Genomic DNA, 13,733 nt, shown 5'->3' with positions numbered 1-13,733 from the left:
TTTAAAAGGTTAAGCAAAAAGCCAAAAATGTAACAAATCAAACTTTTTAGCTTCCATATTTTGCTCTCTCTGGAGACCTAAAGAGAAAAGGGTCAAGTTGCCTCTGGGCAATTTGGACCCTACACCCAATCCTTACGAAGCAACAATGATATGATTCTATTTTACTTTTTGCTGTCAGACCAAAGGCACCAGCTCAAGTCCGGTCATCATTTGGTATAAGCAGACCAACACCATCCCCTAGCTATCCACTACCTTCGCCTCAGCAACAACAACAGCTGCAATCCACACAACAAAATCAGGGGAATACAAAGTTGAAGAAAGAAAAGAAGAAACCATTGGTGCCCTTTCATCATCGCCAGAGTCTTGATAAAGAGAGACCCGAAGCTCTGAAAAGTCATGTTGGAGCAATGACCAAAGGCTTACCTACGTCAAATGTATCGACAAGTGTCACTCAAAAACGTCATCTGGAAGTTGCTTTTCCACAGAACTCAAGGAAATATCAATCAACACCTCTTGTGAACACAAGTGGAATATCAGGACCCAAAGGTCATGCGATAAGTGCAAAGACTGAGGATAAATGCTTACAACCTCCAACTTCACTTCTGAAAGTAAACCCTTCAATATTATCCTCAAAGGCTATTGCCAATAACCAAGCAGAAATGACAGCGAAGGTAGAATCAAACAATTTTGAAGATTTTGTAGGTAATAAAGATAGTACTGCATCAGAAGATACTGTGAAGAAGTGCTATGCTTTGCCTTCAGAAGCTGGTTTCACTGTCCCTCTACTGCCAAGTGATCCTCTTGACTGTCGACCACTAGGTGATCTGATGGTATCAAAAGATGTTCCAACACCAAGTCCATTGGAGACAACTTTGTGGGAAAGGTATGTGAAGGGCAGAGTGAAAGAAAAGTGTAGAGGGACAGGCCAGACTCTTTATTTTGGCATATACCAGAAGACTCCACCCTTAAAGTGGAAATATTTCCAGGCCTCTGGTGTCTCACATGGTAAAATAATCTCCTGGAGGAAACCTAAAGGGGCTAGGGGGCGGGATAATACTTAATGGCCCATAAAGGTAGACTGCCTGAAAGTAGTAACTTTTCAGGCTTCAGTTATTCAAAATGGTAGAAATTTTTTATATACTTATTTGTCAACAGGCCCTTGAATCCTCTTGAAATACCATTCCTTAACTTCACTCCAGTAGTTTAGAAACAGGATACAGAGGGTTTTATTAGCTTGTGAAAGGAGTTACCAATTTAAAACCATAGTTACATGAGTTTTAGTGTTCAATTGTTTTTTTGTTGTATATCAAAGGAGTATTTGATCTTCATTTTTAGCAGTAAGAGACCTTCAATTGATGGAGGGATTGAGTGCATACCTTCGCCTGCTAAAAGAAGAAGGGAATCTTCCACAAGCAGATCCAGGTCAGATAGCACAGGAGGAGGGGGTCGACTAAAGGGGCGGAGGAACAGCTCCCAACCATCTCCAGCAACCACTCCTCTTTCTGATCCATTTACTCCTCAACCTGAGGAACTGGACATGGAAATGATTCAGCCACCCATGAAATCACCCACACAGGTGAAGCCTCCCTCAAATAAGCCTCGGCGGAGAAGTAGTGCTACTGGTGGTGACAGTCCATCAGTGCCACTACCAGGAGAGCTCAGCAAACCACCTTCACGGGTGAAAAACAGACGGCAGAGCTCTCGCAAAAAACAACAAGAGGAAAAGGAACGCTTGTCAAAAGAGATGGAAGAAATCAAACCTTGCCCAGTTGTAAATGAGAAAGGAACATTTCCTAGTTTTTCATCTTCCGATGATGAACATGAACCCATTGCCCGCTTACCAACCAATCTTATGACAGAGCAAGATCTTGCTGTGACTGTAAATGACCTTGATCAGTTGTTTGACACAGATGAGGAAGATGATGAACTTGGGCAATCAAAAGCAATGAAGATAGATTTTGTTTCAAATCAGGTTGCCCCCTTTGATCCTGTCATGAACATAAACACTCCTCATACTATTATGAGCACAGTTGGAGTAACAAATCAAGACTTGGCACGCATGTTCCCCACACCTCCCTCCCAGGAAACAGTGACGCACTCGCCACCTTGTTCTGTTGGCAATGACTACATCAGCCCGGGAAGTGTTAAGACCATCATGCACAATACAGTGCTTTCTCCAGAATCACATCTGATGCATCTTGCTGGTGTTGATGCTGAAAGAGAGAAACAGCACAGTCCAATGGTTTGTGAATTTTTCTGATGTTTTTTTTTCTTTTCATTCAAGCTATAATTCATGTTGTCAATTATTCAAAAGAATTTGGTGTCATATCAGGAAAGCACCTTCTTGCTGAGGCATTTTGGATTTCTTGTCTCTTGTTATCTGTTTGCAAACTATTGGGTTAATGTTATAAGAAGAAGTGATTAACTTGTAACTTCTCCTTGCAATTCCAATATGTTATCCTGCAAAGAGGAAAGGAGAACAGACAAGTTTATCTGTAAGAAGGTGTTACAATATGTGTACATTGTTGTAACACCAAATTCCTCTGTCTAATTTACAAGAAACTTTATGGCAGTCATTAGGGTGAAGTACTTATTGAATATTCTGAATTAGCAAAGAATTTGGAACCTCAGTTTCTTTCATACTTGGATTAGACTTTGTAGCAGTGTGGGCAAGTATTAGGAAAGTCATGACTTGGCTTTTTTCATGAGCATTCTTCCCCCTCTCCAATAAGCCCCCTTCTTTGTGGAATCTGCAGATATCATTAAATGGCCACCTCTAGGGAGCTTATGAAAGGGCGCCTCTCAGAAATCCCTCAAAATTGCTAAACCCTTCAACCTCAGAGGGCATATTGTAGGGTCCCTGTAGGACATTATTTAACCTCCACCTCAGGGAGTCTATGAGAGGTCCTATTGTCACTATTAAACCCCTTCCCACCCCCAGGGGACTCTTTAGAGGGCCTATGGTATTCTCAATTAACCTGAGTTAAATTCATGTAAGAAACTAAAATGTAAGAGACTTTTATGTGTGGCTTTGAAAAAAATCTAGGTTTTTCTTATAGGGTTGTTTACTGTACTTTCCTTTTTTTAGGAACTTGGCCCAGTGTTTGAGATCCCAAAAGTCCAAGAGTTTCCAGTCTCCTACTCCTTTGAAGCTGTAGTTGGTTTGCCTGATTACCAGGGGCTGCCATCTGTGATGCAGTACTCACCTTCATGGCAGGTGAGGAGACAAGCAATAGCTCTCGTTCAGTATTCATTTGGAGCCTTTGTCACATTTTGTTTTGTCTCTGACCATTTTCTAGATTAAGCAAAACTGGCCTTAATTGACTAAGGCAATGGTTAAGTTCAAAGTCAGAATGAAACTTGAGTTTAAAAGAGTTAAAATATTTACTCAGACGTGTGAAGTAATCTTTATCTCCACCCTTCTGATTATGTTTGGTGCCTCTGAGAAATTTGTGAGAATTTATTAGTGGTAATGGTGTCGTCATTAAAATCTAAGACTATCGCAAAAGTTTGTTTGTTTGTTTGTTTTTTCATACTGGGTAGATAATAAAATTTAAACTGCAAATAGATGTTGAGTTTTGATAAGTGATTCATTTGGTAATACCTTATACCCTCTATACAAAGAGGTGAAATTTGATAGCATCTGGAAAGTAACAATAATAGTTGGTCTTTTGGGCCTTTGTCTACTGTGTAACCACTTCTATGCATGAATTTTTGATTGCTCATCATGTTTCATCATGTTTATTTGCAGCAGGCATCCCAGAGGAATTGGACATCGTCAGAAACCAAAGTGGAGAGGTTAGTAATATATTCCCTGTTCGATGTGATTCATGTCAGTTTTATTGCTGCTAGAACAGTGAAGCTGTTACATGTAGATTCTGAAGCACTATAAACTGGGAAAATGTCTTCCTTGTCTGCAGATCTTTTCCCATATTTGATAATTACTGCTGTAGGCATCTTGGGTTCAAATGTGTGATAAACATAACTTCTTGCTGTGAAAGTATTTGTGGCTGAATTATTTACATTGGAAAGCTCTAAGACATCTTGTTTATCTCCAGTTTTACTGTTATTCACTCTCCATTACCTCTGGGTTAAGGATGTGGAGTTCTTGCATGAGTTACCCATTTGAAGTTTTGTTTGAAATTTAGCCAGATTTACAATGATTAGCAAGTTTGACTTTTGATTTCCATTTTTTTCAGTGCTACCGAGGTGTTAAGTTGTGATATTACCATTGGTGCTCCCTCACCAGCAGTTGGATTCACAAACACCCATCCTGCAAGTGTTAACAGTGATGTCAAACACTTGACCTCTGCAGCAATGTCTCCAGCTTCTCCAGCATCATCAGTGTCATCATTTTCTATGCCGATGCAATTTCCAAAGACTTTTCATGGAAGTAGCCTTGTGGTGAAACCCATATTTCAAACACCTCTGCCAGAAGCAAATTCTTTATCAAAGGTTTTGAACTTGTCAGACTCATGTGCAAACTACTTTAGTGACAAATGCTATGACAGTGTAAGTCTCTGTTCTTGTTTGACATCCTCAGAGGGTGTGCAAGCCAAAGGGAACAAAGGTAGAGACTCTGATTACTGCGTCTGTGGCTTTGGTGCTCTTGAGGCAGTAAAATTCACTGCCGGCACAGGTCTATTTCCTGATGATATCCACTCAACCTCTGCTGAAAATGTGAAAACTCTGAAAAAGGTTAATAACGTTCCACAATCTGCAGTTGAAGTGAAAAAGGAAAGTTCAGTGTCACACTGTGTGAGGAGACGGGCTTCAGCTACTGCTGTTTCCTCACAAGTACCATTTTGTTTGCTAGAGGAGATTGTGAGTCAGTGTTCTTCGCCTTTTTCTTGTTACAACTTGAAGTTACAACTCATGTTTAAGGGTCATCATGGAATTGTCAAACATGTCTCAGGTGCATGGTCACAAAATAAAGGTGAGTTTGGTAACATGTTACTTGTTTTCATGAATATGGCACATAGCAAAAATCTGAGCCACAAAGAACCTGTTGGTGAGCCAGGCCACAAAATAGATGTAGGAAAACAAAAAAATTTACTCTGTTTCTTCATCTGATTACAAAGGCAAGCTTTTGCTGAAGAACTGGCCACTGACAGGGGTTTCATAAGTTTGTCCACTAGTGTCTACTGATGGTAAAATCCTTGGCTGTGACTGTAATGTAAATGTGGCTCAGAACATCTAATAGTAATTATTAGTTATTCGATATATATAAATTATGAACTATATTTCCAGTAGACTTAGAGATATAATGCCCTTTTTTGTAACACACATTTAGATTACATAGATTAAATACAATTTTGTAATTCACATTTTCAATATTATTCAATTTATATATTTATTAATTTTATCTAAAACTATTATTTTGTGCACACGCAATTCAGCCCTCCAGCTGCAAGTTGCGCTTTTTCAATAAAAATATCCACCATCTATCTACCATCTATCTACCATCTAAAATCCTAACAGATGGCAGTGAAAAACCTGGTTAGGCTAATCTTAAAGCCACACCAGGCCACTATTGACTTTACCTTATTGAAGCTTCTGTTCTGAACTAGAATGATTATTAGGGTAATCCTTTAAATTTGTCGTGTTTTTGAGGTAGTATGGCCTAGTGATTAAGGCCCTGGGCTTATAATCTAGTGGTCCTGGTTTCAAGCCCTCCTCCCCCTGCTACTCGCTAAATTTTTTTTTTTTCAGTTATCAAAAACCCAACTCCTTGGCTGCCCTTAAAATATCATATAGCCAACTTGTCCACCTCCTGCCATTTGGGATTTTTAAACACTATACTCATTCACTTACTCATTTGTATTTAAACTGAAAAGCTCCATTGGGGAGTGCTCAATTGAATATACCTATAAATACATACACACACACATAAATGCTTAACCTCTGGATCAATGATTATTAATCTATTGAAAAAGTGTGATTGCAGTATTTTGGCTCTTTACTCATGAAACCCTCTGACTTGGAATTCTCTCTACTTATTTTTTCCTTTAGGTGCAGAGAATGGTATACCACAGAAAGTTCCTCATCCAACTGCAGTTGGTGCGCTCAACTTCCTTCGTCAACTAATGCAGGATGCTCTGCAAAAATCAACAAGCAGAAAAACTTGGGAGCAGCCCAATGGAACAGTGGTTCAGGGACCTTTGTCTTGGAAACAACTTCATCATCTGGCAACTAAAGGTCTGTTTTGTCTTGTTGCAATTTTTACTGTTCTGATAAAGGCGGAGGCTTAAATGAGTGGTTCCAGAGTAAACTAGCAATTGAAACCATGTACTCTTAATAGTGAGTATCTTTTAAAATTCAAATGTATTTCCTCTCTACTCAATTAGGTAATGAGGAAACACCACATGCTCAGCCAATTCCATCAGTGACAGTAGGCTATGGAGGAGACTGGATGTCCCTTTCTCCTATTGCATTACATTTTTGGGTGAGTTAAAATATCCTATTTTGGAGATACTGTGGTGTTTGGCTTAGATGTCTGTATGTGGCTTTTAAACTTGTTTTTTTTTTATTCCACTTTGTAGGAGAAGCTCTTGCTTGAACCTTACTCTTGTCAACGTGATGTTGCATACATTGTTGTAGCACCAGAGAATGAGTTAGTGTTGAATAATGTGAAGTTGTTCTTTAAGGAATTCAGTGCAGTGTATGAGGTAAAGAGACCCTTTTGTTTTTGTTTTAATGAGGCTAAACAATTCAAGTCTAATTTAGGCAAGGTTCAATGAAGCAAATGCAGCCAATTCACCTATAAGATGTAGGGAGGGCCTGTGGAAAGTTTGTGGGGCATTGCCATATGCTTTTGGGCCCCCTGTGCTTCATTTCCCTTCCTACCTACCTTCCTCCTCTTTCCTCTCCCTCCCTTTCTCCCTCCTTCTCTCCCTTCACGTAATCATTTCACATGCTGTTTGGTAGGTAGTAGAGGTGACTGAGACCCCTGCACTGGTTTGTTGCTTCCTTTAATGCACTTAGCCTTTGGTGCTCTGACTTTGCAAATTGTTTGGACTTTGAGTATTAGGTCTGCCGTTCAGTGTTTTCCCCATATTGAGACTGGATGATATTCTGAAATTTAAGGTACAAAACAGCTAGAACTTTCAACTTTGAAAGATGAGGAACGTGGAGTATTAATTGGTTGTGGGGGTGTGCATCAGATTTTAGCCTCAGTTGTGCTTTGAAAAATTTTTCATGGGTTTATTTTTGATGACTCTTTGTAGTATAATGTCATTTTTCATTTTTGCTCAAGGCTAATTTTCTATTCTTCAGACTTGTCGTCTTGGTCAACATGTTGCCATTACCAAAGTGCTCAGAGATGGAATATTGCGGATTGGTCAAAAGTCACTTAAACTTGCAAAAGAACCTGTTGATGATTGGTTCTCACATCAAGGTGATCATAATGTTATTGACTTTGTCAGTAGCCTCTGATAAGTAATGGTAATAGGACTGGGTGGAGTCCAGTTCAGTCTGTAATCATACCAGTGACATATTACAGGGGGGGTCTGATTAATTTATCACAAGTATGATCACAGAGCAAATTGGACAACATGAAGTCTTACTACAAATTAATCATAAAAATCACAATTTCCAAGGAAAGGAGAATAGCCAAGTTATGAAAGAAAGGGAAAATTGGCATCAAAAGACTGACAAAGGAGGTGTAAGTTGTTGCTATGGAGATTGAAACCAAGGTTTCAATTGGTTGATCTAAACTACAACTTTGAATGTGATTGGTTGATTTAAACTACAACTTTGGATGTGATTGGCTTATTGAACTGTCTGATAACAACTTGGCAAGTGAAATAGGGGGAAATAGGAGTTTTTTAAGGGGATGCCGCAATGAGATTCTGCTGTGAAATGTTTCGAAGTATAAAGCATAGTCATTGATCCTCTGTTTAATTATGACAAGAAAAAAAAAGTCTTGACACCAATAACTTAACTTTTCTTGTTTATATCACTTTTCTTGTATTACAAGGATCAGGTAAAAAAAAATGTTTTTGTTGGCTTGCCGGTATGAATGTTTAAAAAAAAAAATGTTGAATAAAAATTAATATGTCTGTTCCCCTAAAAATAAAAATTTCCCCCAAATTTTTTGCTATGGGGACAAATTGTCCCCCAGTGATCAAATCCTAGCTCAAACCCTGGTGTAAGAGCTGATGCAGGAATGAGAAAGTTTATGAAGGTGTCTCAAAATTTGTCCAAGTTGTCATTTAGTAGTAATGGAGGACATGAAAGAAGTTCTTTTAATGTGCAAGGTGTCATCATTTGTCACTTTTGTTATAGTTTGTTACCCTTCCTCACTTATTAGGTTGTTCATCTGATGCAGCAAAACTAAAACTATATGCCCAAGTCTTCAAACACCAGCTGGGTAAGTGAAAACAGTTCTCTATCCATCCTGTGTTGATAAGTGACCACTTGGCCCGTCAATGTGCAGTGGTAAACAAGATAAAATTAAAAGATAAACCTCTCTTGTTGATACATGTAGGTTTAAGATGGTTTGTACATTTCTATAATTAGATTGCTCACAATTTCCATGTGTGACATTTGATGGGGGCCTCATCCCCATCAATTCTGGTGTGAGAGAAAGTGTGAGCTCATGATCCTATTGAATAGAATTTGAGATATTTAGAAGTTACAGGTGAATTTTTTTATCTCCTTCTTCCTACCAGGACCATATCTGGCTTCACTAAATCTAGATAGACATCTTTTGGAGTTGGAGAAGGGAGACAAATCAGATGATAAAGGGCCTTCCAAGTTTGGATCAGATGTTGGCATGGATAGCACACCCAAACCTGGTAGTACCAGGTAATTGTTTATACTTTTTGTCTCATTCGTCATCCTAGTATTCTTTAGAGTAGTTTCAGGATGAGCCAGTCCATCCAAGATGTAAATTGTCAAAATGTTTAGGTTAGATCTTTGTCAATTGATGTTTTAATTTATTATTTTAGTGCTGGCACTCCAAATTCAGAGCAGGCTCCATCAGCATTTGGAGAAGATGAAAGTGAACAGAACAGTGAGGACCCACCCACTGTCGTAGTTTATATTGTCAACCCCTTCAGTAACAGTTCCAGAGAGGAGAGTTTTCCTTCATATGTGGGGCTATTGCGATGCATTGCTGACATTTTGCCAGACCTGACAGAATCCAACAAAAAGAATGTTGTTTTTCAGGTATTGTCCACAGTATTGATAACTCTATCTCTATGTTCACACCATATTGTTTGTAGCCTGCTTAAGGAATTCAGTTGTTAAATAGGGTATACTTGAAGCTTTAAAGGGAGTTGAAAAAGGAAGTGACTAAAAAATAGACAGGTTTTTTGATGGTGTGTGAAAGACAGCCAGGAAGACTCTTCAATAAAAAGGTGTTTCCAAGGTACTTGAGATTGGTGTACTCTTTGATTTTGGCAGTGATTTTTAGTGCCAAAAATAACAAAAAAACCTGAGTTGAGGAAATATGGTAATCAATAATTGGGTTGAGCTTGTCATGTTGAGCCCCAGATGGCAGCAAACAAGGCTGCAACATCCTCGCAAACTTTTGGCATATAGTTGCACTTTGGTAAGAGCAGCGAAGAGGGCCAGTTGCTGGGAAAGATTCTTTGAAAATCCTCCAACAGGTTTTTGAAAGAGCTTGAATGAGCATGATGGAGATATTAACAAGTTGTTTTACAGCAGGAATCTGTATAATTTTCATTTGCTCACCAAATTCTTTGTTTTGTTCTATAATTATTCTTGTCTTGTGAATTGATAAATGTCAAATTAACTTATAACTTATTAACTTTTTCCTCAGGTTGTCCCCATCCAACAGATTCTCCAGGTGGATACCTTGAATGGCAGTCGAGATGCAACATTGACATTTGTGACACAGCTTAAGTGCTTGGCCTTCTCTGTGTTCTCTAGATGCCGGAAGAGCCTGCAGTTGAATATAAATGCTAAATCTTTGACAGGATTTGGGCCTGCTGCAAGGCATGAGGCTCTATTACGTCAGAGAGAGGTAAGGTTCAGTTTTCACCCAGGGTAGTATTACAACATAGTACCCTTTCTTAGTAAGCAGTCAAATGAGGAGCAAGGATGGATGGTGGTGTGAGCACTAACCTGCTGCTGTGACCTGAGTTCAATTCCCAAACCTGGTGTTGCACCTGGGTGGAATTTGTTTGTTTGTTGATGGTTTTCCTCCTTGTTCAGATGGTTTTCTCCAGGTTCCACAGTTTTCCTCCCGACAAGAAAACCATGTTTTTTGCAGCATGACTGGTTAGCTCTGAACAGCAACATGGGATAGTATGAGTTTGAAATCCTTACAGAACACTCTAATTCTCCATCCCAAGCTTGTGAGCAATGTGCATTATCTTTCTTTATTTGACAAGCAAGCTTACTGTTTTTTTTTTATTATTTCTTACCTTATATCTAATCAAAATAATACAATGTGTCTTCAACCTTTTTTTGTGTGTTACAGATGGAGAATGCAAAAGTGTATGCTGCACCGTATGTCCTCTGCCATCCCATACCTATGCCACCAAGTGACTCTGCAGATGAGAATGCAACGAGTTTGCAAGCACTTGCGCAAAATGCCTCAGTGTTATACTGTGGTTACTGTCTCTCCCATGATGACAACTATCTCCTCGCTGTCTGTACTGATAGTGTTGGAGAACTCATAGAATCATGTGTCATAACAGTTGAAAAATGCCTGAGACCTGATGGAAGGCCACGCAAGACTCCTGCACGTACAAAGGCACTTATCAAGTTGTGGGAATTCTGTCAAGGGGTTGTTGCAACATCTCTTGTACCATGGAGATTGGTGGTCAGTAAGCTCGGAAGGATTGGACCTGAAGAACTGAAGGGTGAGAACATCCTTAAGGAGCCTTGTTAATTTTATACAATGGAATTTGACTGGGTTATGTTAGCCTTTTGACCCCAAAGAGTGACTAGCATCTAATTTCTCTTTACAATGTCACCCCTGAATCACATAATAAGGTCACAAGAATAAATTAAATTATCATCATCTGGAGAAGCCCTTTATTGTGAAACAAATTCTCCTTCTTAGCACCTCAGTAAACTTGTAGAGAACAGTATGAGGAATATGCACACTGATGTTAGGGAGTAAAAGGTTACATAGTAATAGTTCATTGCATCAGACTAATGCACATGCTTTCTTTGTCTATGATTTAATATATTTGTTTGTACAACTCTGTGGTTTTAAAAAATTATGCCAATGCTAACAGCAAAGTATTAATCATAAGGGTGAACCTGCCCACGAATTGTGACTGGTTAGAACAGTTGACATCAGAGTATGTTGATGCCTGTGATACTGCATGAATCTTACAGAATTTTTTTTTGCTTTTTTTTTTTTGTGTGTGTGTGTGTGTGAATAGACTGGAAGGAAATACTGAGTAAGACGTCTGTTATGGCTGGGGACCAGAAGTTTAATGACACCTGCAAAGCTTGTTTCTCTCTGAAACAGAAAAATCGCCCTGCAATTCTTGGAACCAGTCTCACATCATTGGAACCTGAACCCTCAATCAGGCTTTACATGGCAAGAGGTAGGTGCTACACTAACTGCAACTTGAACCTACAGTGATTGTTAATATTTTCTGGATACATCACATCTAAAACTGTTTGAGAGTTCTATTTATCATATTACTCCCAAGATCTCAGAGTCAGTTCTCCATAGTGATCATCCAACAATACTTTGTTAGCTGGTGTGGAGAATGTGCTGCAGGATTTAAATCCCTTAGTTGATGATTTTCTCAATTTTTATCACCTTTGTGCTTTACAGCGTATTTACTCACTGACCTGTAGTACCCAGATAAGATAAAGTTACGAGCCATTTGTTTCTCTTTCCTATCAGCCTTACCAAAAGTTAATGTCCTGTTTGAAGGCAATAGCAGTACACGTGTGTCGGTTGGTGCTGTTCCCAAACCAGATGTATCACGAACATACATAGCAGTAATGCCAGTTGCTTCTCTGAAATGTACCATGGGAAACCAATCCAGTGCTAAAATGCATGCTCTACCAGAAACTACCACGGAAACAGTTGTAACAGACACTGACATTTTGTTGGCTGGTGTTGATGATGACGAGAATGATCAGGATCCTTTACGTCACTTGTTTCCATTGTTGAACTCATCACCACCTAGTCTGTCACCAACTGGCTGTATTCTGCCGTCTCCCCTGGACACCTCACCAATTCAGGGGACATCCCCCTTGACACGTCCAGCAACGCTGACAGCATCCCCTGGAGTGTCTGTATCGTCTCCATTCCAACCGATTTCAAGGCTGTCACCATTTCAGCCCTTACACTCTACTCCATCCCCATCAACTGCAAATGCGGCTACAGTAGAAGTTCAGGAGGATGGAGATGACAAACTATCTGTCCCTTATGCTCAGGGTTACATTATTTCAACTGTGCAAACTGGCAAGATGCCAGGAACATTTTGGGCAAGTTCATCACACTCTGAAACTTGTAATCCTGTTATTCTGAAGGTAATGTGATTTGACATGCTATTTTTAAAGCCTTTATTAGAGCCACAGCTGGGTTCGCAAAGCGGTTTTCTTTTGCAAAAATTGAAAATTCAGCTTTATCGGAGCACACATGCCTAACTAACCATACAATTGGGTGGGGTAAATCTGAAATTATCACCACTAATCAGCATTACCACCATCACTTTTGTTTGGAAGCTTGGCATATTAACTCCACCCACACTCCTTTAAATTGTGATGATGGCGGCTTACTTCCTGACACCTATTTACACCTCGTCAGAAAAAAGGCAGCTAATTAGTGATTGTATAAAAGGACTTCTTGTTACAGCATTTAGATCACCCCTGATGATGAGGGCACTAGACAGGAGTGTCAAACTGTTGGGTCTATGAATTGTAACTTCTTTGGTTACATTCATTAAATCTGTAAACCAGAGTGGCATCAAACCGTGTCTGAACTTTTTTTCAAACTTTTGGAATGCTTGAATTTATAACGTCATGTAGCTCCTAAAATAAGTTTACCAGGTAAAATTTCCTGATGACGTTCTGTAATGCTGGCTCCCTTGTATGTTTTAGGCCTCTCTTCATATACATAACCCAGACTTGATGGAGGGAATGAATGGTTTTGTCACTGCATGGCATCCCCTTGCCACAAAGTCACACTGTCATGTGTTAAGGTTGGTACTGCTGTTTTACTGTTTTGACTAATATTGTATGATGCACTGAGTGTCACAAGTTATAAAGGATTGCATTGGTTTTGCTTCACCACACAATGTGAATAGTGTAGAAATTTCACATCACCCTACAGTGCTACAAACTCAAGGATTTTCAAAGTTGTCCTTGGGACCAAAAATATGAAAATGGCTGCCAACAGTTAAACTTTTGTCAACATTATGGGGCAATGGTTTTTTGAATCTTGATTTGACATCTCAAGACTAAACACTTGCACAACTTAGGAGAAAGAGGCAACAGTAGAGAATATACTATGAAAATGTTTATCTCACTGTGAGTCTTAGCCTTAAACATTTAACAAATGAAAATACCATAGCTTACTACCTAACTATCAAGCACAGGTCACCAATTTGGCTAGTTTTGATGAATATTAGGCCACTGAAAATGTGCGACTTGCCATGACAACCAAATGGTTGCTGCATTGCTCTTTTAAGCAGTTGAATGCAACAATCACAACAATTTCCATTTAGCCAGGGGCACCTTTAATTCGTTAACACTTTCAAAAATAATTTGCTTGTTTGTTTTTTTGC

General features: G+C 39.2%; 1 protein-coding gene across 6 annotated transcripts in view; it reads left to right on the top strand.

Moving 5' to 3' along the window:
• The window catches only part of LOC113686465 (mediator of RNA polymerase II transcription subunit 13-like), a 31,936-nt gene that overhangs the window by 14,552 nt on the left and 3,651 nt on the right, over window positions 1-13,733 (top strand). For 2 of the 6 annotated variants that reach the window (XM_027204088.2, XM_027204109.2), the window contains exons 9-25: window positions 179-883; window positions 1,336-2,242; window positions 3,089-3,217; window positions 3,752-3,798; window positions 4,200-4,936; window positions 6,013-6,198; window positions 6,348-6,445; window positions 6,543-6,668; window positions 7,276-7,396; window positions 8,312-8,371; window positions 8,673-8,808; window positions 8,952-9,171; window positions 9,788-9,991; window positions 10,451-10,835; window positions 11,367-11,534; window positions 11,843-12,477; window positions 13,048-13,148. In XM_027204088.2, coding sequence (XP_027059889.2) covers window positions 179-883; window positions 1,336-2,242; window positions 3,089-3,217; window positions 3,752-3,798; window positions 4,200-4,936; window positions 6,013-6,198; window positions 6,348-6,445; window positions 6,543-6,668; window positions 7,276-7,396; window positions 8,312-8,371; window positions 8,673-8,808; window positions 8,952-9,171; window positions 9,788-9,991; window positions 10,451-10,835; window positions 11,367-11,534; window positions 11,843-12,477; window positions 13,048-13,148 — 4,965 coding nt within the window. The remainder of the gene's footprint in view (window positions 1-178; window positions 884-1,335; window positions 2,243-3,088; window positions 3,218-3,751; window positions 3,799-4,199; window positions 4,937-6,012; window positions 6,199-6,347; window positions 6,446-6,542; window positions 6,669-7,275; window positions 7,397-8,311; window positions 8,372-8,672; window positions 8,809-8,951; window positions 9,172-9,787; window positions 9,992-10,450; window positions 10,836-11,366; window positions 11,535-11,842; window positions 12,478-13,047; window positions 13,149-13,733) is intronic. The other 4 variants (XM_027204096.2, XM_089189904.1, XM_089189903.1 and 1 more) reach the window with 3 other exon arrangements.

The sequence above is a fragment of the Pocillopora damicornis genome, chromosome 12, assembly GCF_964200805.1.
Source record: "Pocillopora damicornis chromosome 12, jaPocDami1.2, whole genome shotgun sequence".
NCBI lineage: Eukaryota > Metazoa > Cnidaria > Anthozoa > Scleractinia > Pocilloporidae > Pocillopora > Pocillopora damicornis.
Note: the sequence above shows the minus strand (reverse complement) of the source record. Positions and strands in the feature narration are given on the sequence as shown.